Here is a 23,488-nt window from a genome sequence, read left to right as displayed (position 1 = left end):
GGGCATCCCGGAATTGGGTGGCAGTTACTGAGGCCTTCACAAAGCAAGGGGATTATTTGTTCCCTTATGTCAGTGCTGGAAAGTGGGTTAGGATTGCACCCTAAATAACAAATACACTGCAAAATTGGGGTTTTCCTGGTCCAAATCTGATCTCTGCCATGAATTCTCACTAGGTGGCCTTAGGCAGGTTTCAGCCTCAGCTCCCCATGTGGGGATAATACTTACTTGCCTTGGAAAGTTGTCATACGGATTACATCAAGATAATACATGTAAAGCTCTTTGAATGCTTGAAGATGCAATGCAAATGCTTATCATTTTCACCACCACCATCATTAAATTAACCCAGGGGAAAACAGGCTCGCACAGAGAAGGCAGCACACAGGACTATTCTTGTAAATAATGTAGGGTTTAATTTTGCCCAAAGTTCCCAGTATCCCATTCTGCTGTGCATAGCACAAGTCTAAGTGATCACCTGCCCCACTGGAGGGGAGGGGGGAACTGTATTTTGATCCCAAAATTGTAGCTTGTAGCTGCAAACAGCAGGGTCTGGGGTATGTCCTGCACTTGGAAGGCCAAATCCAAAGAGCCAAAATTTGCTTCACGTCAGCAGGGCCCAGTGGACATTATAGTCCCCCATAAATCTATTCAGAGCATCTTGAATACCACAACCCCTCAAAAAGTGACAGAAGCAGCAGAGAGGAGAAACCATCAAGACAGCTTTTTGTTGTTTCAGCCTTCAACACAAGGTCATACAGAAGCTCTTCCACCAGAAGAAGCTTTTGTCTAGTCAGACCAGAAAGCCGGAGCAAAATCTTCATTAAAAGAACTTGACGCCTCGCCCGTCATCTAGGGTGATGATTTCAGCCTTATGTTCCTGTTGTAAAGCCTGTAAGGCACGGAGCAGCATGGATTCTTCCAAACCATGGAACTCTAAGAGAGGACGAAGCACAGTCTTGGTTAAACAGAACAACCACCACATGTATAAACCTCACCCCACCCCATGAGGCAGCACAAAATTTTAATAGGAGCAGCAAGCAACATAGGAAGCAACGTACACAACTGCATAGGCCGGAATTAACTTTAAAACAAGAGCATGATCACAGTAAACATTATCAACATGGCTGTGTGCATTTCAGGATTATGCATGGAAGGAATGGGTACTTGATCTTGATAATCTCAGCCTCCATTCCTAAGAACATAAAAGCAGCCCCGCTGGATCAGGCCAAAGGCCCATCTAGTCCAGCTTTTTGTATCTCACAGTGGGCCACCAAATGCCCCAGGGAGCACACCAGATAACAAGAGACCTGCATCCTGGTGCCCTCCTGAAATAAAGCAAATTTCCTAGTTCTTAACACTGCCAAGAAAGGCTTGAAAGTATAAGAGCAATGCTCACAGGAATTTCTTGAAGTCTATATCTTGCATAGCTAACTCTTTGCCAAGGCAGACAAAACATTCATTTTCACAGTGAAAAACATTTTGCGATGTGCAGGTTGCACAGGGCATTTACAGAGCTGGTTATAAAGTGTTTGGCCCCATCTCATTAAAAAGTCGCTTTCCAAACTTAAGACTGTCCCATTCCCACTCGGCTCTAAAAAACAGAATGTCAACTGCCAGCCATGTCCTTCAAAAGTCCTAAGATTTGTTTTACTATGCAGAATTGCCAGTTTTCCCGCTGTGAATGGCAGAGTCCTGATTTTTCTCCCGTTTTGAAACTGGATCTCCTAGTTTTCTTTTTATGGTGGAAACTCATTCCGTTTACAGTGAAAACTTTACACACTCATCCTCACTGAAGTTTTCCAAACAATTTTTTTTTTGCAATTAAGAGATCAAAAGCTGAATTTGTGAAGTAGTTTGAAATATAACAATAGGTGGAGCTGCTATATCTGCAGATTTTCCATCTGTGGATCTGACTCAATGTGGGTCCCCCAGACTCGTGTTAAATCAGTCTCAGCCTCACCTGAGCCCTATGGAGAAGGGCTTTTTCAAGCAGCATGCGTCCGCCCACTACCTTTGCAGGCTTCAGAATGGCTGTTTCTGGCCAAAAAACACTACTTTCAGTTTCCTAAGGGAAACCATAAGTGACATTTTTATTCCAGATAAGACATTCTGAGATCCAGGGAAGTCCCTGGAGGGCAGCAGGCGGACATGCACTGACTCTGCAGGCTTCCGAAAGCCCTCTGGAGGAGACTACAGCACAGCTCCAAACCCCTTCGGAGGGCTTATGGGGCTGAAAATCACTGATTTGATTATTCATGATTTTGGGTAACCACTGGGTGGGGGTCTGAGAACAGATTCCTTGTGGATACTGAAGCCCCACCTGTAAGTCCTTATGCAAGATAATTGGCAGTTGGTGTTACAAACTGTTCTGTACTGATGTAGCAAGTTCAGCTCTTGAAATCTGGGAGAATTAAAGGTCAAGGCAAGGAACCTAAATCTCCTATTTTGGACTTCCAAACATTGACAAGAATGCCATGAATAAAAGAGGCAAATTTGATGCTTAAAATGGTGCTGTATTCCCAAGGATCTGAAATCAGTAGAAAACCCATCCCATTTCAAGAGCAATTGTGTGTGTTTTTTTTCCTTTCTGGGATACTCTCCCAGTTGTTTTCTTGGTAGGGCGACAAGAGCAAACAAGGAATCTGTATTCAGCATGGGATTGAGCAGAGGCCATGAAGGCTCACAACCACTGTCTAATGTGCAATTCAACCACTGTCTAATACGCAAGATTACCTTCATTCTCTGTGTCATCCCCATTGGAAAGCTCATACAGTGTGAAAACAGAGTTGGTCAGTCCATTCTTTGACACCTGGGAACAGGAGAATGAGGAATTTAGTGAAATGTAGAACTCATGAACTTAACTGAACTGGATTAAAATAAAAACACATCTTACAGCATTTTGAAGCATAGACTTCCCACTTCTGGAAACATTTGTCACAATTCAAGGTTCAAGTTCAACAATGCTATTTTATTGGAACAACATTTGCAAAATCTAAGTTATCACTAGGTTCAGGCCTGTGGGTAATTTTGTGCTTCAACAAGCACATAATTTAATACTGGGTATGGAAATCAATATCCTGGGAATCTCAAACTGTCAAAAAAAAAAAAAAAAACCAGTAAGTTGCAAGCTCCTGAGGCAGCAAAACCGAAGCTTCACCAGTGCCTACTGGAAAGGGAAAGAGAAGCTGAGCCAAGATATCTTCCATGACATAGGCCAGAGGTTTGTAGGAACAGAATTAAATATGCCTCATAAACTTAGCCAATAAAGGAACATGCACAACATCTTAGTTTGCCTCTTACCCACTGATAGATGAGCTTGCCCCATTCTTCTGGTCGTCGCCACATGACCAGGAAGCTGGATTTGTTCTTGTCAAGCCATTCAAGGTTCCCTGGAATGAAGTGCAAACAAATTGTAACATTAAGGCCTGCTGAGACATGCACAACACACACTGAATCTCTTAAGTGCATGGAGCTGACTCCTTTACTCCAGCAGACTGGCTGTCTTCTTAGCTGACTATGCATACACCCAAATTAAGAATGCCATCCTAATCACACTTACTTGGAAATAACTCTAGTGGAATTTACTTTCAAATAAATGGGTTTAGGACTCGGGGGTGTGTCACCTTCAGGTTTGAAGGATCTCCTACCTATATAAACTATCTGGCACAGCACCATGCATTGCACTCAGCAGTAGCCTTTCTGACAAAACAAAAAGGGGGAGGAGGGATGATTCCTCACTCCCATAATATGGGTTTATATTAAATGATTAAAAGTGCAAACTGATGCTAAAGGAACTTGCAGCTAGAAAAACATGTTTATGCTTTATTTCAGAATATGGACAAAACAGGATGGCTCCTGCTAATGGATATCCAATCTCATATTCTGCAAATAAGTCTATTTGAAATCAGTGTCTTTTACACCTCAAAAAGTCAAAACATGATCTTGAGCTCTCAGAATTTTGTTGCTATTTCAAAACCATGCCATCTTATCACAGTAAACATTACTGATCTGTTGTTTTCTTCCTCTGCACACCCCACCTTAGGATAAAAAGAACATTCAGTTTTATTGGTGGAAATTCCATTTACTGCCTCATACCTTCTTCTCCAAAAAAGGTGCTTTTATTTCCAAGACCAGATCAAAGATATGCTGAACAATATTACCTGACAGGCATTTCAAACTGAGAACAAGAATAAACAGCAAATACAAAGGTATCTTGAAATCAGCCCAAAACATAACTCACCTTTTTTCCTGAGTTCCTCTAACACAACAAGGATAGACTCCAATGGAAACTTTCCTGTTTCACAGTTAAGAAACCGGTGACTGGGCACAGGATGGAAAAGTGGTTTAGAGAAACACAAACTGGATAACTCATGCAACCCAACACAAATAAAGGAATTCAAAATATTAAAGCATAACATTCTAGATCCCCAAGGACGTGAGTTCTTCATATTTCTGATTCAGCAGTTACCTCAACTAAGGGATTCCCAAACTGGGGTGTCCTCAGGATTGTGCTGCTGATGTTACAATTTGTTTACACTTCATTCTAGAGAATCTTGAATAGCTTGAATGACTCCTGCGCTGGCTCCTGGTAAGTAAAAAAAAATCCCATCCTATCCGAACTCCTCCACAAGAAGAACAGTATTCTGTGTACCTGAAATGTATTTTGCCCTATGTAACTGTACCAGTTAGCCCAATAGTAATGGCTGTCTGAGCCCCTCTGGTTTCAATAGGACCAACTTATCTAGGACATCCTCTCAACCTCCACACCTACTACAAAACAGAAAGGAGACATTTCAAAGAGATACTCTCCTCACATTGGCAAAAACAAAAAATGTTTGGGACACTAAAGCTTGGCTTCTGCTCAGTAAAGCTAAAAAGTCTAAAACTAAATAAACATGTTGTTCCAGTGCAATAAAAGGGCAGAAGTATCGATGTGGAAAAAAGCTTTTTTTAAAAGACAAATCTGTTCAGTGCCCAGCTTCTTCTCTTTCTGCATGTGCAGCAACGGCCAGGTCAGTGGCACAACAAGCCATCAGTTGCTATACTGTGTCCTGCTTTCAGCCTGAACTGTTCTCACATGACAGCACCTGGCTTGTTAACCTTAAGGAATCAGCAACATTCCCTTGCTGGTGCACCAGAACAAGTCAAGCAGTCCCACACTAGGAGAGGAAGGATACGCTGCAGTTTCCGGTTGTTAAACAGCGGGCTCTCCTGGGCCTCCAGGACTGTCATGGTGTAGAGCTTGTTGACACGACAGTACGAAAGTACCAAAGAACACCAAGCAGTCAGCTGCTTCTGCCTTGTGTCCACATTGGGCTGCAACCTAAAGGCAACCACAGGACAGGTTCAGTTCAGTGGAATGATCAGCCTGACACAGATACCCCTTTACTCTATGCCATTTAAGATTTCACAAACCAGAATAAAGGAACAGACATTTACAGGATCACCAAGACCAATCTCCTGCCAGCAGCAACAAACCTACCTTTTGTCCCACAGATGTTTGCCTCATCTCTAGTGGTGGGCACCACTGGCTGCAAGACTAGAGAAGGCCCTACAAAAATATCAAATTCTTCCTTGCTGCCTCATGGGTAGCTTCTGCATAAACTATTCCAACTTCTTGGTTCAGTGATGGTTTCCACAGCCTCCAGTAGCACAACCAGCACCAGCCTTCCAGAAAGTTCCCTCCCTTTCAAATTCAGTCTAAATGCACAATCCTATACAGTACTTGAGTGTATATAGGATTACAGTTAAATCTTTTGGTCTGCAGTTCGAGCGCATTCCTTATTTTCCTATCCACATCAGACAGGAAGGGATCCTCATCCACCTCAATTTTAACTTTTTCATATGTATGAAAGATGTTGTCCAATCTCCTCTCCTCTAGGGTAAACACACCCGCCTCCTTCAGTCACTTGTTGTAGGATAGGTCTCTAGAGTCTGCCTCAAATAATTTGTTGCTTTGTTTATTCTTTGCATCAATGATTGTCAACTTCATCAGCCTCAATGGCTAGATCAGAGGTATGTAAAATAAAACACAGGGACCGAATCCGGCCTGTGAAAGTCTCTAATCCAGCCCTCCAATTGCTCGCTGCCTATGGCTAACAATCCAACATCCCAAGTCTCCTCTCTACTTTTGATACTCAATTAAGTCCTTCCCTCTTCCTGACTTTTTGCCCAGATACTAGGCAAAAAGTCAGGAAAGTTACTCTTTCTTCAATGAAAAATACAAACATCAATTGAAGCCTTAAGTTCTCCCCTCATTTCCTACTTTTACCAGTTTGTCTTGAATGGACATTCTGCTGGTCTTAACTCTCCATAGGCCCCCTCCCAATCACTCCTAGCAATTCTGGTTACCACCTCCTTGCTATTGTCCTTTTCACATCCTCAGCATTTCAGTTCATTCCTTGCCAAATTCAAACATGTCATCCACAGTTAATCCATTCCAAAGTCATATTTCTTCTCTCTGCACAACATTGCAAAATACTGTCCCTTCCTCTCAGTCCTCTAAAACTCTGGTTCATGCTCTGGCCATCTCCAGCCTTGACTACCACGATGTTTTCTCCGCCCTTCCTTTCCTTTCCCTTTCCTTTCCAGTATTCAGCATTCTGTTGTCAAAATCACTCACCACTCCTGCAACTCATGAGATGGCAGCTCTCCATCTCTTTCCATGTCTAGCAAAAACACCTTGCCTCCTCTATTATATCCTTTCTCTTGGTCTCTCACTCTTTATCACTATCACACCCTTGCTGTCCACTTTGCCTGAAATATCTCAAAACTGTCCTTGAAATCCATCTGTTCCACAAAGCCTTTGGCTTAAATCAGTGTTTCTCAACCAGTGGTGCCTGAGGTGGGTTCTGGTGGTACTTGTGGAAGCCCTGGATATCTGCTGCTCAGCATTAAGACCAGCTAATGTGATGCAACAAACACTGGTAAGAGGTTTGGCTCAGTGGGCAGAGCTCCAAAGCATGCTTTTCACATGCTTAAAAAGCTCTCCTGTCCACCCTGAGCCCCTTAGTGGTGTTTGTCAAGTTGCAGCTGGCATCTCAACCCAGAAGTAACTGGCCATGACATCATCATTAATTACTTCCAGTGGTACTTCCAATAGGTGGACCATGCAAAGTGGTACAGCAGAACAGGGGACAAATGTTGAGAAATGCTGGTGTAAACCCTTCCTTGGTCCCAAGTGACCATAACCAGGTTTTAAGTACATGTTAACTTAATGATTATGCTTATCTCCCCCATCCCCTTGTTTCTATAGGTTGATACCAATGTAATAAAATAGCTACAGCCAGGAAGGTCACACATTAGATTCTGCATGCAAATGTGTTCCCAGAGAGGGTTAAGGGCAGAGCAATCACACACAGAGAGAAAACTAATCATACAAACCACCTGCCCACATTGCTATTCTTGTTCCTCCAAGATAAATGTTACTAGTTTCAGAAACACTTTCTGATTCAAACAGTAGCCCAACTACAGGGACTTGGGGTGAGTGGGGAGGCAGGTAAGGCAGAGCCTCCCTGCCAGAGTCCTTCAAAAAGTGCCACCACTGTGGGAGGTGCTCAAGTACACTCAACCCATGCATGGTGGCTGGGGAGGCAGGAGAGGCAGAGCCTCCCCACTGGAGTCTTTCAAAAAGCACTGCCACCATGTGAGGCACCCACAACCCACACACGGAGTGAGGGCTGAAGGAGTGCAAAGCACAGACCGTGTGGGTTGTGGGTGCCTCCCACGGTGGTGGTGCTTTCTGAAGGACTCCGGTGGAGAGGCTCTGCCTCACCTGCCTCCCCACCCACCCCGTCCTGTCCTGTCCTGTCCTGTCCTGGTCCGATGCCTGCTTGCCCCACTTTCTGCGGGAGCAAAAGCAAGCCCCCCTCAGAGAGCTGCCAGGGACTGTTCTACCAAGAGCAGGCGGGGGAAGCAGCCACGGGACCCCGAAGCAGCCATGCAACTGCGAGGCGGAGAACGCAGAGCCGCCCGCGCCGTCCTTGGGGCGGCGGGGGGTCTGGGGGCTCCAGGGGCAGGAGGGGGCCTGGCTGCGCGCGCACCGGTCGAGGGTGTCCCGGGACTCACGTGAAGAAGGGCGGGAAACTGTACTGCCAGGGCCACTCGAAGCTCATCATCGCCTCCGGGGCAGGACGGAACTTCCGCCTCCGAGCACCAACTTCTCGTCCGTCTCGCAACTACTTCCACAGCCCTCCCCGGTCGCCCCACCCGAAGGTTCCGAGGAGATCCCAGCCCGCGCGGACTTAGACCTACGCGGCGATAGACTCACTCCTCCACCCGACTTCCGGGTCATCACGTCTGTCTTTCCTGGGGCCAAACCACAGCACGTCTGTGGGCAGAGCAAGGAAGAAGAAGCGCTCTGTGGGCTCCCCCCTTCGGGAATGCACTGGCTGCAGTCCTCTCCACACTTTCCTGGGAGGAAGCCCCATTGACTGTAATGGGACCTACTTCTGAGTAGACATGCATAGGATTGGGCTGATGTCAATGAAGCTGTGGAGTTTGTTCCATCTCAGAGCTAACAGCTGTCTGAATTGAAACCTGAGCGGTGTTTTGTGTGAGGATTGGAACAAGAAAGAAACAACTGACTGAAAGTGACCAGGAACAGGGAGGGAGGGTAATCACCACAGCATCAGGAGCATCATTTAGACTCCTTGAGGCTCAAACTGTGCCTTTTGGGGGGAACGATGTGCCAGTGAGTGAGAAGTTGATTGTAGCAGTGCAGGGACATGTGGTGGGTGGTGAGGCAGTGCCTCCCCACCAGAGTCCTTCAAAAAGCACCGCTGCCATGTGAGGCGCCCAACCCACGTGCTCTGCTGTCTCCCTCCCTCATGCTCTGTGCGTGGGTTGTGGGTGCTTGGGTGCCTCACATGGCAACAGTGCTCTTCGAAGGACTCTGGTGGGGAGGCACTGCCTCCCCACCCACCACATGTCGCTCCTACTCACAGGGAAAAGGAGGACATTTAAGTTATTTTCCAGGACACGAGGCTACGAAAGAGGACATATCCTGGGGAAAAAGGATGTCTGGTCCCCCTGCTCGCTCAGCACTAACACTCCAATGAAATTAACCAGGGGCTACTACAGTGCACAGTTGTCATCAGTCACTTTCCCTAAGCCTAAGCCCCACAGTTCTGCGCTATGAAATAACAGCATTGGACTACATTTGCAGGCAATTATTTTCAATGTGAAGTCATTTTTTTTTCCAAATGCACACTGATCAAATAAAAGAAGACCTGAACTAGAAGTAGCATGAATGCCTGTATTTGCCTGTATAAGGATTGATTTCTCATTGGTTTCCTATGGTTGGTTCTGTGGTGGGGGAGTAGGCAAGGGGAAAAAGGAACTGGGAAGTCTCAACTTCGGGCAAAGGACCTGACAGAGTCCCTAGAACAAAAGGTGCATCTTCCTCCCCATAGAGACAGAACAAACCAAGGTACGCACGGCTGTCACTTTCTTGTGCTGTTGGGACAGCACTGAAAGGATGGCCAGAGCAGAGTGAATGAAGACTCTGCCCTCAGGGCCAAATCCTATCCAGTTTTCCAGTGCCGGTGCAGCTGTGCCACTGCGGCATGCACTGCATCCTGTGGTGGGGAGGCAGTCACAGAGGCCTCCTCAAGTTATGGGAACATATGTTCCCTTACCCTGGGGCTGCATTGCAACTGCACCGGTAATGGAAAGTTGGATAGCATTGGCCCCCAGACTTGACGGCAGAGCCCCATTCGACTTGGAATGAGGAAGACACCTTGGGTGGCCTTCAGAGAGAAAGGCAGATTACAAATCCAATCAATCAATCAGATGTGTGAGCAAGGAAATGTGTCTACTAGATGTTGGCCAAGGAAATGGTTGCTCTGGAGCAGGGGTGGGCAAACGTTCAACTTAAGGGATCCTGGACTTTAACAATTGTGTAGGAGAGAGAATTTCAGCAGGTGCAGCTTGTCACCTGTGAGATGACAGGTGCAGCTGCACCTGATGAAATTCTCTCTTCTATACAATTGTTAAAGGTCCAGGATCCCTACAGTTGAAAGTATGAGTTTCCACTAAAATTGAGTGTTGGGAGGGTTAGGACAGACAAAAGAAAATATTTCTTTACTCAGCGTGTGGTTGGTCTGTGGAACTCCTTGCCACAGGATGTGGTGATGGCGTCTAGCCTGGACTCCTTTAAAAGGGGATTGGACAAGTTTCTGGAGGAAAAATTCATTATGGGTTACAAGTCATGATGTGTATGTGCAACCTCCTGATTTTAGAAATGGGCTATGTCAGAATGCCAATGCAAGGGAGGGCACCAGGATGAAGGTCACTTGTTATCTGGTGTGCTCCCTGGGGCATTTGGTGGGCCGCTGTGAGATACAGGAAGCTGGACTAGATATGGCCTGATCCAGTGGGGCTGTTCTTATGTTTTCCCACCCCTGCTCTGGAGGTTATAGGTCAAGAATTGCCTTTAGGACATAGTGGGCCCCTGAGGGAAACTGGACTGCCATGCCACATCAGAACTACGCATCCCAGCCTGCAACACGTGCACACTACTTCGGCCTGAGAGCCCCAGTTGGAGTGTGGGGTATGCTGGGGAGATGTAGTTTTGAGCGTTTGGAGAGCTTGTGACACAAAAAGTAGCCTTCTAGAACTAATTGTTGGTTGCATCCAGCAGGGCTCGCCTCATGCTAGGAAAACATTTGCTCTGTGCTGTTTGGGAATAGTGCAGAGGTTACTTACCAGGACCTTTAGGGGTACTTGAAGAATTGAATAGTGGCAGAAAAGGGCAGGTCTGTATCAGAATGCCTTGGGGGGCTGGCAAGGCAGGAAGGAAGGCAGCTAGCTGGTTGCAAAAGCCCCACCAGCTGGGCCATCAATTGGTTCATTATCAGATATGGGTCAGCAGATGAGAACATATACATTTGAAATAACAGCAGCTACATTGAGCCATTTCTGCGCAACATTGCATATACGCACCAGGGATCAAATGTGTACGCCTGTGGGCTGGGTCAAAAAGGGTTAATTGCAAACAGTTTGCTAATATGAGGGGTACAATTTATGGAAATGGGCTGCCAAGGGGTACGCAAGTGAAAAAAGGTTGGGAACCACTAGAATAGTGTGTATCAATGGAATATGTCTGAGCGAGCCTCAGCATTGAGCCCCTGGTTTAGTAGCTATGCTTTCTGTAAATTGCAAACACTGCCAGGCAGCTGTTCTGGTTTGGATGGCCAGAAGAGATTTGAAGGATTCTGTTGCTGGTGTTAAACTGCACTCGTTGCAAAATGCCCTGTCACACCTCCCTGCCTTCCCATAAAGTGGATTGTGAGCGATTCTGAACAGTCATAATACGTGAGTTTCCTCACAAGGCAAGGTTGCTGTGAACAAGTGAGTCCAGTGCTTTGTGTGGAGCAGTGGCAGTCCTGGGCTTTTCCCCACCCCGAACCACCACCCTGTTTGCTGCTCCCTGCCCCATAGCCAGATGTAATTGCAGTGAAGATGTCACCGAAGTTGCTTTGAGAATCACGCCAAGAGTTCAAGCCTCTCCCAGCATGATTCTGCACCACTCTAGGCTGTTCCCCTTCCTCTCCTCCAAGGACAGGAAAGACACAACCCAGAGCAGTGTGAAATTTCGCCAGGAGTCTCCTGGTGTGCTGCCGCTGGGCCATCCCCTCCTTTATAGGAGGAGAGGAGGGGGTGCCTAGAGCTGTAGCACACTGGGAGTTGTGACTCCTGGCACACTGCCTTTCAAGGCTACCCCTTTCCTCCCCTCCTATAAAGGAAGGGGGACTGCCCAGAATGGCCCAGAATTGAGGCTGAAGAGGCAGCAACTGTCAGCCTCTCTGGCCACGATTCTGGGCTGCCCCCTCCTTCATCAGAAGAAGAGCTTTTTCTTTTAAAGGTAAAAAAGCTAGTGGAGCTGCCAGTTTCTTTCTCTTAAAAAAAAAAAAAAAAGAGCCGTGGGGGGCAAGGCTGGCGGGGGCACCCCCACAGGCATGGCACCTTGGGCATTTGCCCTGTTGGCCCCCCAGGTACGCCACTGATGTGGAGCTCTTACATCGGGGTGTAATAGAAGTCAGTGGGAACAGCCTCAGTGATTTAACAAGAACTGGATTGTGCTGCTCCTGGCTCATGAGACCCCCATGCAAGTGAATTTTATTGTCTGATGTAAGTTCCCTGGGGAGCCTTCTGGATCAGAAGGTGTGACAGAAATCAAATAAATGTTTATTACTAATATGTATTCATTTAAAATGTTTGTATCTTGCATTTCTACTATCAAATCTTCATCAACAACAATAGATAAAAACAGACTAATCAACAATAAATAAAATCCAAGCGAAATAGCTAATAAGGAAAAAAAACACATCATCCCTCAGGTGTTCACATACTTAAAACAGTTGGGAGTTGGCACCTAAAAGACACTAAAGATGGTGCCATATAACGTTTCCAGTGCAGGTGATCTACAAGTGGGGTCTAACCACAGAAAAGTTCACCACCCACCTAACTCCTTGAAATCATATGCACCTAGACTAGAGCAAAGTCTAAGAAGCTGGTCTTACTGTACAGTTTTATGCATCTACTAAGAAGTAAATCCAATTGATTCTGATGAGACTTACTCCCAGGTAAGTGTGCACAGATTGCAGCTTTAGAGAACAGGCAGGTTCATATGCAGGGCCAACTGAAGACATTCAAACACTTGAGGTGGTATGCCAAAAGCCATCCCTCTTCCTCTCTGTCCTTTTCCTGTCCAGTCCAGGGAATAGAAGGAGAAGCAGCTGAGGCATATAGGTGGACAGAGAAGAGCACCCACCAATCTGTTTTCTGATGTAACTGCCTCAGTTGACCTCATGGGTGGGTTGATCCTGTTCATATGGTATAATTCATATGCTACAGTAATGTATATCAAATCTTTGAATGAACTACTGTTCCATTGCCCAAGATTATTTTTATCTGAATAGTTGTAAGGGCTACTTTATAGGTGACATTCCAATCCATATACTTTCAGCAAAACTTCACATCTTAGATGATGGCTTTTCCTGATGGAGTATACATCCATAAGTGAGCTTAAGTAACAGAAGGTGGCCCATAAGATGTGTTCCTATGTTGTAATTGATGGTTTCTAATTACTGATCTTTCTCTGTGTACAAAAGATTATCCCATTTTATTTTCATAACAACAGCATACAAAAGCTCTGAAATTAGGGCTGCAAACCTGTACACACTTACTTGCGAGACATTGAAGACACTGGGAGTTAGTTACTTCTCAGTAAGCATGTATAAGTTGGCACTGCACAACTTGCAGGTGTGATTCTTTACCGCTGTTTAAAAACCCTACTTTACAGGGCTGTTGTGAGAATAAAATTAGTTAATCCTTTGAAAATTACCTTGTGTTCCTTTGAGGAAGGGTGGACTTCTGCAGTGATGCCCTGCCATATAACGCCAAAGGGAGAGAGAGAGAGAAAAAAGATTGTTCTGTGGTGGCAAGTGAGGTGGGATTGGCTGAAGACATGCACACACTCCAAACTTTATTTAACAGTAAACATTATGAGAATGCTACAGGAAACCACTATAAGGGAGAAAATATGTGTGAGTGGACTGGTTCTGAATATACTTCACTTTTGGCACTAGAGGGCACTATTACTTTCCCTAGTCCTATCTCTGCCTATCAGTATATGCATAGTGGCAGGAAAACTGAAGTGGCTATTCTAGGATTTGTCCTTCCAACATAACTGCACAGTTGACACTTGTGTAGGGAATTGAGACACCTTTCTTCCATGTCACTTCTGGTGGAGGGTTGTTGCATTTTCCCCACACTCAAATGGTGTCATTTTGTTGCTGAGAAAAAGTCACGATTCCCAGTTAATGTGTTCCTTGCACCGTGTTGCAATGAATGTGTTTGTACAAGTTGCTATCATCATAAGTTGGCAAGTTCCTATAATAACTGACACAATTCCCCACAGAACTGTATACACGCCTTTGGTGTGCCTTCTTTCATATTGCCATTCTTTATCTGGTCCTTGCTCCTTTTTGTCTGCAGGCATTTCTGTGTGGATCCCTGCGGTGCTAGTGGGAGTGAAGCACAACCCCTGACCCCTCCAGGGTTGCCTCACAATGAACTGCCAGTCTAGTTTCCCTCAACAGCCATACTGCTGGGAAATATTTGAGCTGATATTGGTCCATGCCCCTGGGAGGAAGGAAGGAAGGAAGGAATGAACCTCCCATCCGGTGGAAAACTTGGAAACAAAAGGGAGACGGGAGGGAGGGGAGACAGCTTCAGGATGTATGTTCTTTCCTGCATCCAAGCCACTAATTATCATAAGAACATGGAGACACTAAGTGGAAATATTTGTGATGTAATTAGCAATGAGTGAGACAACCCCACTGCCTGCTTTATGAAGCTTAGTTTTCAGAATGTTTAACAAGCACACGCCCTTGGAAGCTGGTTGTATTTTAATTTTGTTTGCAGGTTTGGGGTTTTGCTTTCAGTACTTTGGTAGCTGTGCGTTCTGCCTTGTGTGACTCCTGCATAGGGAAACACATTCAGCCAAATTTTAAATGGAGGTGCCAACAGCAGGACAGCTGTCTCCCTGCATTAAGGGCATCTGCCACATTGAGGCCTTTTGGTGTTGCTATAACACTGCTTTTCCACAATCACCTGAAAGTAGAATTAAAACAGTGGCTCCCCATTATACTTACCAGCAACATGTACTGTACTATATTATCTAGCAATGCCTATCCCTCTGGCCAAGAACTTTCTGCAAGAAATTCCTTGCAGCAAATGGCATCTGAAACATTAATTAGGAGCTTAATCTTCATAAAACATGAGCAGGAATAAAACATGAAAGGAAATCAATAATTAATGCCTCCCCCTTGCAGGGAACTGACTAAACCAATGTGCAATGAAGGAGCCATTCATCAGTAATGCCACAATTGTGCTGAACAGGAAACAGAGAAAGGGGTAGATGCTGCTAATTAAAGATACAATAGCACAGAAAAACCTCAACAGCACTTTTCCAGTCTATACAGGATAGGCTGACTGTAATTTTGAACAGTAATTTAAATTGTATTTGTAAAATAGCGAGAACAACACAGAAAACATGGAATGCAGTGGCTATCAACAATATCATCTCAATTCCCCCCTAGAAACTGGGTCAGCAATTCCAGGTGAAATTGCTAGTGTGAAAACAACAATTGTGACAGAAGTTATTTGAAAGACTATCAGACAATGGCTAACATTGGTTGCCCTTTTCTGCACGCTGTTCATTATTTTATCAATTTCTATCATGTTCCCTCTTGGCCAAGACTGGCCCAGTGATGAGGCTGGTTGAAGTGCTCACTTCAAGTGGTGAATGGGAAATGAGTGACAAAATAATGAGAGGTGCCTTGCCCTGAATCTGCCTGCCAACTCCCTCCAGCCGTCGCCCCTCACCAAGCCACTTCAATCATCTCCCTAATTATCTTTCCATTTACTGACAGTGAGCGGGAAGAGGGTCAGAGCAACAGCAGCCCACTTCTTCTGGGGGGGGGAGGAGCTGCCATCACCGCCACCTCTTTGTCCACCATGCTGCTTAGAGAAGGGTGGACAAGGAGAGGTGGAGCACAGTGATCCAGAGCCTGTTCCTTATCTTCCATTCTCGTACCACCTCCTTCCTCCATGTGGTCCTGTTTGAAGTAAACAGGATGACTGGAGTGTATTTCAAACAAGACTGGACAGAGGAAAGAGGCAGTCATGAAGCTGAAGGCAAGAGGCTCTGGAATGCCAAACTCCACCTTGTCCTTGCCCATCTGCCTGCTTTCCTAAGGAGGGGCATAAGCAAGCACAAATTTGTTTTTAGAGTGGGGTGCATACTAGCAGGGCAACAAATCTTCCTCAATTCACATGAAAAATCTACTTGGGTTGCTCACACTCTTGGTTATCTATTTTCTAAAGCCCCATCCTGCTAAGACTTTCAAGGAAGGCCTTTCATCTTCTTAATCCATTTACCAAGCCTTGCCTGCACTTTCTCTAATCTTATAATGCCCTTTAAGAAATAGAGTGAGAAGAAGTGCATTTTATGAAACCACAACCAGGTTAGGGGCAACTTAGCTATTTTCATCTCACACAAGCTGGTTCTGACACCTTATGGACTTTTGCAATTGATGAAGCAAAAAGGATATAGAAAATTAATTGCAAGGGCAAGGGCTAGGGTAGTGCAAGGGGCAGTTGGGCTGGTAGAGAAGGAGGCAGCCACCAGTTTGCAAAGGGAAATTCAAATCCATTTGGGACTGGCTGTGCTTGTCCAGAAAAGAAACGTGCTAGAAACTCTATCCTAATAAACAAGGAGGAAGGAAACAGCTGCCTGACTCCATATCCTGTATAGAAAGACACAGCTTTATTAGTGGTGCTTCTGTAGTCAATAGACACCTCCTGCATTCACATAGCCACAAAGCCCTGGGAGAGTATGGGTAGACGGAAATGATACCAACCTGTAGAGAGAGACAATTATGCCAGCACTCTGCTGCTGAGATGTACAATTGGGTCACACACATATAATCTTATTAACTGTCATGGCTGCTTCCCAGAGAACTCTGGAAACCAACCTACAAGAAGTTGAGGGAATTCTCACCAAGAATTGTAAGCGATTTCATAGCATTACAGTTTCCAGAATGGTTTCAGAATGAGCTATGACAATTAAACCCCTTTCAAACTGGTTTCTGGTTGCTATGTAAATATGCCTACATTTACTTCTGTAATGGAGGTTCAGCTTGGTTCAGCCTTTGCCACTATTTTAACCCCAATAGTTTTAGCACTGACAGTATCTTCTCCTGTGTAGCGGTACATCCCTGACTGTATCCCCTGTGTTGTGAATGGGTAGGGGCCAACCCCAGAGCAGCCATGAGATGAGGACTGTAACAATGTTGGAAGATGATACGCAACGAGAGCTCATTGAGCGTCATGCTGCTATGTGAGAGCCAGAATTCATGATTGCATCTCACCCTTACTCTTGCACACCACAAGTGTGACCAAGAAAGGGATGAGGCAGATGGGGGTTAAGATGAGAGTCAGCAAAACATTCTCAGGGGGGTCCAGAAGAAGCCGTTGCTCAAAAGTGCAGTTGAAGAAGTATAAGCGGTGGCTGAAGAAAATGTACTCCTCGGCCAAGGCATTCGGGTAGCCATACTTCAGAATATCTGCAGACCCTTCCAGACAGTATCTCAGGTTTCTGTATGGCCTGTGGGGTTGGTTGAGAGAGAAAGAGACATAGGGAGAAAGACAGAAGTAGGAACATTAGATGTAAACTAGTCACACAGGAGTGTTGGCCAGATGCAAGGGAGGGCACCAGGATGTAGGTCTCTTGTTGTCTTGTGTGCTCCTTGAGGCATCTGGTGAACCATTGTGGGATATACAGGAAGCTAGACTAGATGGTCCTTTGGCCTGATCCAGCGGGGGCTCTTCTTATCTTTTAAGTTCAGCCCTCAGAGAAACCAAAGACTTCAAGTCAGTGGTTTTCAACAACTTTCTGTTTTTAACAACCTTTGCACATTGCAGAAGCTTGAGAGTAGGCACACACTCCATTCATATGAAGTGCTGGCTAGTCCTTGCACTTACTGTGACCTTACTGTAAACCCCCTCCAAAAACTGAGAAAGTTCCTTAGGACACACCCCAAATTTTCTTGTACCTGCACATTGCAGGGGATTAATAGTGGAGGGCAGACTGTCTTTCAAAGAAGTTTGTCTGTCATTACAGATCTTCTAAGTGAGAAGCTCCTAATAACTTAATGAGGGACACCAGCATTCACTCTGGAAGGAACAAAATTTGAAATTCACTGACTCAGATGAAGTCAGTGAAATTCACTGACTCAATGCCACATGCAGATTTGATATCAATCATTTGGAGAGAAATTGTCCTAAATTACATGTGCATGCACAAATTTGAATTTATACTCTCGCAATTCAAAGAAAAATAACACTTCCAAATAGAAATGATTTTGTTTAGAAGTGTTTGAACTGTTTGTAAAGTATTGATTTTGATAAAATAATACATTGTTGCCTTGCACATTTTATTAAAGAATCTCAAATTTTGTTGACCCAAATTCAAATTTGTAAATTTTAAAATTTGAGCATCACAATTCAGAATATTCAAAATATTGTCACATTTTAAATTCATACAAAATATGGATCAACTTTAACGTAAACCCCATGATGTCACCCACTCCTCTCCTTATGTTCAGTAAGCTTAACCCTTAAGTACCTGTGGATGGCCCTCCAGTGACACCATTTTGTGCTGCTGACACTGGCCATCTGATGCTCAAATATCCTCCAACATAGTCCTGCAAAATCTTCATAATCAGAAGCTAGAAAGGAAAGGAAAGGAAAGGTGAGGTGTAATGCCCTTCAGGTGTGTATGGGGAGGAGAGGAGCCCCCTGACCCTCAGTACAGTAGAATATAGGAGGAGCAAGTACTGGAATGAGGGTTTAGACATGCATCAACAAGACAAGACCAGTGGGCTACAGAACTGGTATGACATGCCCCTGACACAGATAGAGAGGATGCATGCTAGTGCATATCCACATCTCTATTCCTCAGCATTTCTGCAGGATGGCATGAACAGATCCTTCTGCATATCATATCTGTCTTATTTTTAGATTTGCATCTCACTTTTTGACTGGAGCCCCTAAAGCAACTTGCAATAATAGGTATTAAAAAAAAGTCAAGCTTCGGAGTTTCTCAAAATATGAACCATAACACACTGCAAGTACAAGAACATGGGGTGAAAATCCCAAATGTCAGCATTATTGCTCTCAGTTTTTTTTCTTTACAGAAAAATTTGTTTGTTTTTTTAAGAAACAAAAGAATAACGAGAGAAAAACAGTTATTAAAGATTCACCTACCCATAGAAACAGAAATTGACAAGGAACCATTTACACAGAGCATTTTCAAGGGCAGTGACTCACTAATCTAGGTAGGATCAACCTAAGCAATAGAGTAAGCTGAACCTGCAAAGTGGAAAGATCTAATTTTAAAGGCACAGAAGCCATGAAACACCCTAAGAACACTTTGTCCATGATGGACAGCAACTGTAGGCCCAATCCGAACCAGCGCACACTGGCTTACCACCAGCACACACTGTCGCAAACATGCTGAAAGGCATGTTTGTGGGCCCTCAGTGCTGGCGGGGTGCCAGAGCTAGCCCAGTGCCAGTTGGTGCTGTGTTAATGCCAGCGAAAGGCCGATGATTCACTGCTCAGCAGTCACGCGGATTGCTGGGCAGCAGAGAGGAAGGTGGGGGAGGGAGGTGTGCCGAGGGAGGGAGTGGGGCTGAAGGGAGGTGGAATTGCTCCACAGAATCCTAAGCCTCCGTGTCGAGTCACCAGCCTGACCCAGAGGCTCTTGATTCTACACTGACCCTTGGGTCGCTGTAGAATTGAGTAGTCCCATTGTGGGGCTACTCACCTTACCCAGGGTGAGAGGATGAATGTCCCCTTCTCCCGAGGAGCCGCCGGTGCTGCCTGGTTAGCACTTTGGATGCAGCAGCAGCCATCTTCAGTGCTGCTGCAGCCCCACGCTCCTGGCAGCATAGTTACTTAGGGCGCAATCCTAACCAATTTTCCAGCACTGAGGTAAGGGCAATGCAACTCTGAGGTAAGGGAACAAACATACCTTACCTTGAGGAAGCCTCTGTGATTGCCCCCCCCAACTGCAGAATGCAGCACATGCCCCACTGGCACAGCTGTGCCAGTGCTGGAAAGTTGGTTAGGATTGTGCCCTTTTTTTTTTTTTTTTTTAAACTGTCACAAATCCAGTTTGGGGGGGAAAAAAATAAAACAGAGAGGAATACCAAAAACACTAGAAGTGAACCATGTAGAAATGATGTGATGTGGATGATCCGTAAAAGTGAGTGTACAAAGGATGATAACTGCAGAGATAAAACTAGCATAGAAGCATCTAGCATTTGGGAAACTGTCTTTTAAGCTACTTACCTGGAAGCAGAATGGGCTCAGGACTTCCTGATGCCTGAGGCAACGTTGAATGCTGCCCCCCCTTCCTCAGTGATGTGCCAGCCTCTGCTCTTCCCACTGTCCAATGTTCTAGCTCAGTACTTTCCTCCCCTCCACATTTCTTCTTCCTATCTGTCCCCTTCATCTTTTGCTCCAGCCTCTCCAGCGGTGTTCCAGAAGCACATGGCATTGTGCGCTGCCAAAGTGCTGTTTGCAACTGCTGTAAGGCAGGTACTGCTGCAAGAATGCTAGTTTTGCCAACTGTGAAGCTGTTGTTCCCCCACCAATGGATGTGCCATGATATGTGGATGTATGGATCTGGCAGTGCTCTTTCAGGATGGAGAGGGAGGTGTACTTTGCTCAGTTGCAACATTCTGCCTGGTTCAAGCAATACAACACAACTGCAATACAACTGCCTTCTTCTCAGAACTCACCAACCGTCGTGTTTTCTTGTTTTTCACCTTCCTGGTCCAGAGTTGACTTATTTGATGCTGCTTGAGAGATATTGACATGCCAGGGAGTCACTGTGGTGCCAGAATGAGCATCAAGCTCATGAGCCACTGTAGGTCAGAGAAAACAGAAGGGATGCAAGAATGTTTTGAAGAAAGCATACCACTGATTAGAGATACAGAGTTTTGGAACAGTCAACTTGGAACCACTGTACGAGGAGTCAAGGCAGAGCATGTCTGCCCTTCTGATTAAAAATTTGAAATGCCACCAAGAGGATGGGGTGCGGAGCAGTTTAGAAGGGCAATATGGAGTAGAGAACCAGATACAGAGTTAAGCAAACCTCCACCAATCCACACCCATTGTTGAGCTCCTAATTTATCTTCTTCCTAAACTGCTTTTCTTTAAAAAGAACAGCATTGGATCGCTGATGCTTAACCACTCCAATGTGACCAGCACATGCATTTCCTCTGTGACTGTGGTACAGAGACATACCCAAGGAAATTTTACCTGAAAGGACTTACAGCCCAGTCTTAACCAACTTTCCAACACCAAAATAGCAGTGACAACAGGGTGTGTGCTCTATTCTGCTGTATGGGAACATTTGTTCCCTTATCTCGGGGACTGCACTGCGGCTGCCTTAGTGCTGGACAGTTGGTTAGAATTCTGCAGTTAATTAATGGTTTCTTATCACACAAGATATGCCTATTGGTTACTGAATCGTTCGAACCAGGAGCCATGTTTGCCGTATTGTGGTGTTGTATATTGTTTGAGTAGCTACTCAACCGGTAAACAAAGAACTACTACTTCAACCTACTCTTTGTAAACAAAGAACTACAAAGAACTTCAACCTACTCATTGAACCATGTGATTTCTAAGAGTGGGGAATTCAGGAGCTCTGGTGACTCCCCCCTCAGTACTCAATCACATCTGCTGAAACTTGATTAACACCATGGGTTATAAAAAACCGGATCATGCACCCCATTTGTGCATTTGCCCAGGTCCAATATTGGAAGTATCTGATGCTGTGCAGGGACTCACTTGCCCACTTTGCTGCAAGTGTGCACTTCAGGAACAGGACCCTGAAATAAAATCAGTATGCAGAGAAGTGAAAGTAGAGAAGTTGGGTCAGGGGTTTTATTTGCCACTTGCAATTTAACATCTTTGCTAATCTTTCTCCCTCACCACTTTTCTCCTTTGCTAGTGATTGGTGCCTTGTTTTTATCCCTTGTATTTTCACCATTGTGTTGATTTTTCAGACTTTTAATAAACTTCTTTTTGCTCTTTACCTGCTTGCTCTCAGTTCACTCCAGAGGGAGAATGGGCTCAGGACTTCCTGATGCCTGAGGCAACGTTGAATGCTGCCCCCCCTTCCTCAGTGATGTGCCAGCCTCTGCTCTTCCCACTGTCCAATGTTCTAGCTCAGTACTTTCCTCCCCTCCACATTTCTTCTTCCTATCTGTCCCCTTCATCTTTTGCTCCAGCCTCTCCAGCGGTGTTCCAGAAGCACATGGCATTGTGCGCTGCCAAAGTGCTGTTTGCAACTCCATATTACACTACTGATTAGTTTTAAGGAGACTCCTGGATTTTGTAGCTCTCTGTTAAGTTGGGAAGGAGGCTTTCCCAAGGCAGCCAGCCTTCTTCTTAGGCTTTCTAGCTTTGAGGTTGTAAATTAGCCTTTCCCCCCAGACTCCAATCCCAGGTTGTGCAGTACAAAAGGGTAAAGCAGGGAACAGAGAGGAGGGTGTCTGCTCTTTCCTTACAGGATGGTCCCTGGTTCTAAGATTGTGAAAAAGGAAGGAAAACTTGTCTCTTTCTCTACTGTCTTCACATTATGCATATATTTAATAGTCTCATTTGGGACTTAATTCTGAATCACCCTCCCCCCCCTGCTAAAAAGTCCCAAACATTATAGCCATTCCATGTAAGGAATCCTTGTAAAGATCAGTGATCATTTTGGCTGTCTTCGTTTGCACCTTTTCCAGCTTTATAATATCCTTCCTGAGATGGTCACCAGAACTGTACACAGTTTTCCAAGTGCAGCACCATAGATTTATATAGGGGTATAACAATATTAGTATAGTAGCAGTCACATTCTCAATTCTTTTCCTAATGACCCCTAGCATGGAATTTGTCTTTTTCATAGCTGCCACACACAGGGTTGGTACTTTATTGAGCTATTCACCATGATCTCAAGATCTCTTTCCTGGTTCATCACTGACTTTGCCCATTCACCCAGCCTGGAGAGTTCTTTGGAAGCACAGCACAATCTGCCTTGGTTTTTCACATCCTGAATAGTTTGGTAGCATCTATGAACCTAGCCACATCACTGTTTATTCCTAACTCCAGATCATTTATGTACAAGTGAAAATACCCCAATCCTAATACAGCCCTCAAGGTTTTATATCCAAAAACTGTGGCTTCACTGAAGAGTGGCCACTTGCAAAAGGGAATTTGGCAAGGAGAGGGGGTTGCTTTTCAGAGAAATACCCCCAAAGCTGGATTGGGGTGAAAGAGGACATCTTGGAGCTTAATGTTACTTTGACTGGCTCCACTGGCTTGTCATGCACAGATAGTAAGGAAAACGATAAGAAAAAAGTCCTTGCAGATAGTGGGAGAGCAGGGGAAAATAATGCAGAGGAAGGAATGGAAGGTGAGGGTGAAAGTACAGAGGTTTGAAGGCAGAACCAGAACAAAAAAGTTCCATTGCACAGCAGTAAGAAACAATGAAAGAGAAAGTCCTGAGTTGAGCTTCGATACAAGCCTTCCCTAAAGGGTCACCAATCTGCCTATCGCAAACAACCTGTACGAGACAAGGGCCATTTCCAGTCTCCACAGCCAGGAGAACCAAAGACACTACAAGCTGACCAGCAAAAGCTGCCCCACAGCTATCCCTTCCCAACCACATTGCCCCTGAAGAACTACTGACCTGTAAGGACCAGCAGGAGCAGCTGCAAGGGCAGATGTTGGCTGTCCATCTTTGTCCACCCTGCCACCCTGAACACAGCTGTCCGTTCCCTCCTGTCCGGCTTGAGAATTGAATTGGAATAACAGGAAGCGCCTCCTTTCCTCTGACAGGGCTGGTAGTGAGAGTGCAGCA

General features: G+C 45.2%; 2 protein-coding genes across 2 annotated transcripts; both read right to left on the bottom strand.

Moving 5' to 3' along the window:
* Positions 1-385: 385 nt before the first annotated feature.
* VPS25 (vacuolar protein sorting 25 homolog) lies at positions 386-8,179 on the bottom strand. Its single transcript, XM_066628033.1, has 6 exons — positions 8,065-8,179; positions 5,175-5,320; positions 4,238-4,291; positions 3,298-3,386; positions 2,731-2,806; positions 386-930 (listed from the first exon to the last, which is right to left on the bottom strand). The coding sequence occupies exons 1-6, from the start codon at positions 8,112-8,114 to the stop codon at positions 818-820; spliced, it is 528 nt and encodes a 175-aa protein (XP_066484130.1). The 5' UTR covers positions 8,115-8,179; the 3' UTR covers positions 386-817.
* A 6,821-nt stretch (positions 8,180-15,000) lies between these two features.
* RAMP2 (receptor activity modifying protein 2) lies at positions 15,001-23,488 on the bottom strand. Its single transcript, XM_066631187.1, has 4 exons — positions 23,318-23,488; positions 20,376-20,501; positions 18,194-18,296; positions 15,001-17,173 (listed from the first exon to the last, which is right to left on the bottom strand). The coding sequence occupies exons 1-4, from the start codon at positions 23,364-23,366 to the stop codon at positions 16,921-16,923; spliced, it is 531 nt and encodes a 176-aa protein (XP_066487284.1). The 5' UTR covers positions 23,367-23,488; the 3' UTR covers positions 15,001-16,920.

This window comes from Tiliqua scincoides, chromosome 5 (assembly GCF_035046505.1).
Source record: "Tiliqua scincoides isolate rTilSci1 chromosome 5, rTilSci1.hap2, whole genome shotgun sequence".
In the NCBI taxonomy this organism is placed as follows: Eukaryota; Metazoa; Chordata; class Lepidosauria; order Squamata; family Scincidae; genus Tiliqua; species Tiliqua scincoides.
This window is presented reverse-complemented; position numbering and strand designations above follow the sequence as displayed.

Coding starts and splice junctions, on each gene's coding strand:
- VPS25 (XM_066628033.1), bottom strand. CDS start 8,114: ATGATGAGCTTCGAGTGGCCCTGGCAGTACAGTTTCCCGCCCTTCTTC. Junction 2,807..3,297: donor GCAAGCTCATCTATCAGTGG/GTAAGAGGCAAA, acceptor TCCTGTTCCCAG/GTGTCAAAGAATGGACTGAC. Junction 931..2,730: donor GGATGACACAGAGAATGAAG/GTAATCTTGCGT, acceptor GTCCTCTCTTAG/AGTTCCATGGTTTGGAAGAA.
- RAMP2 (XM_066631187.1), bottom strand. CDS start 23,366: ATGGACAGCCAACATCTGCCCTTGCAGCTGCTCCTGCTGGTCCTTACA. Junction 20,502..23,317: donor GCTCCTGCTGGTCCTTACAG/GTCAGTAGTTCT, acceptor TCTGACCTACAG/TGGCTCATGAGCTTGATGCT. Junction 17,174..18,193: donor CACTGGAGGGCCATCCACAG/GTACTTAAGGGT, acceptor CCAACCCCACAG/GCCATACAGAAACCTGAGAT.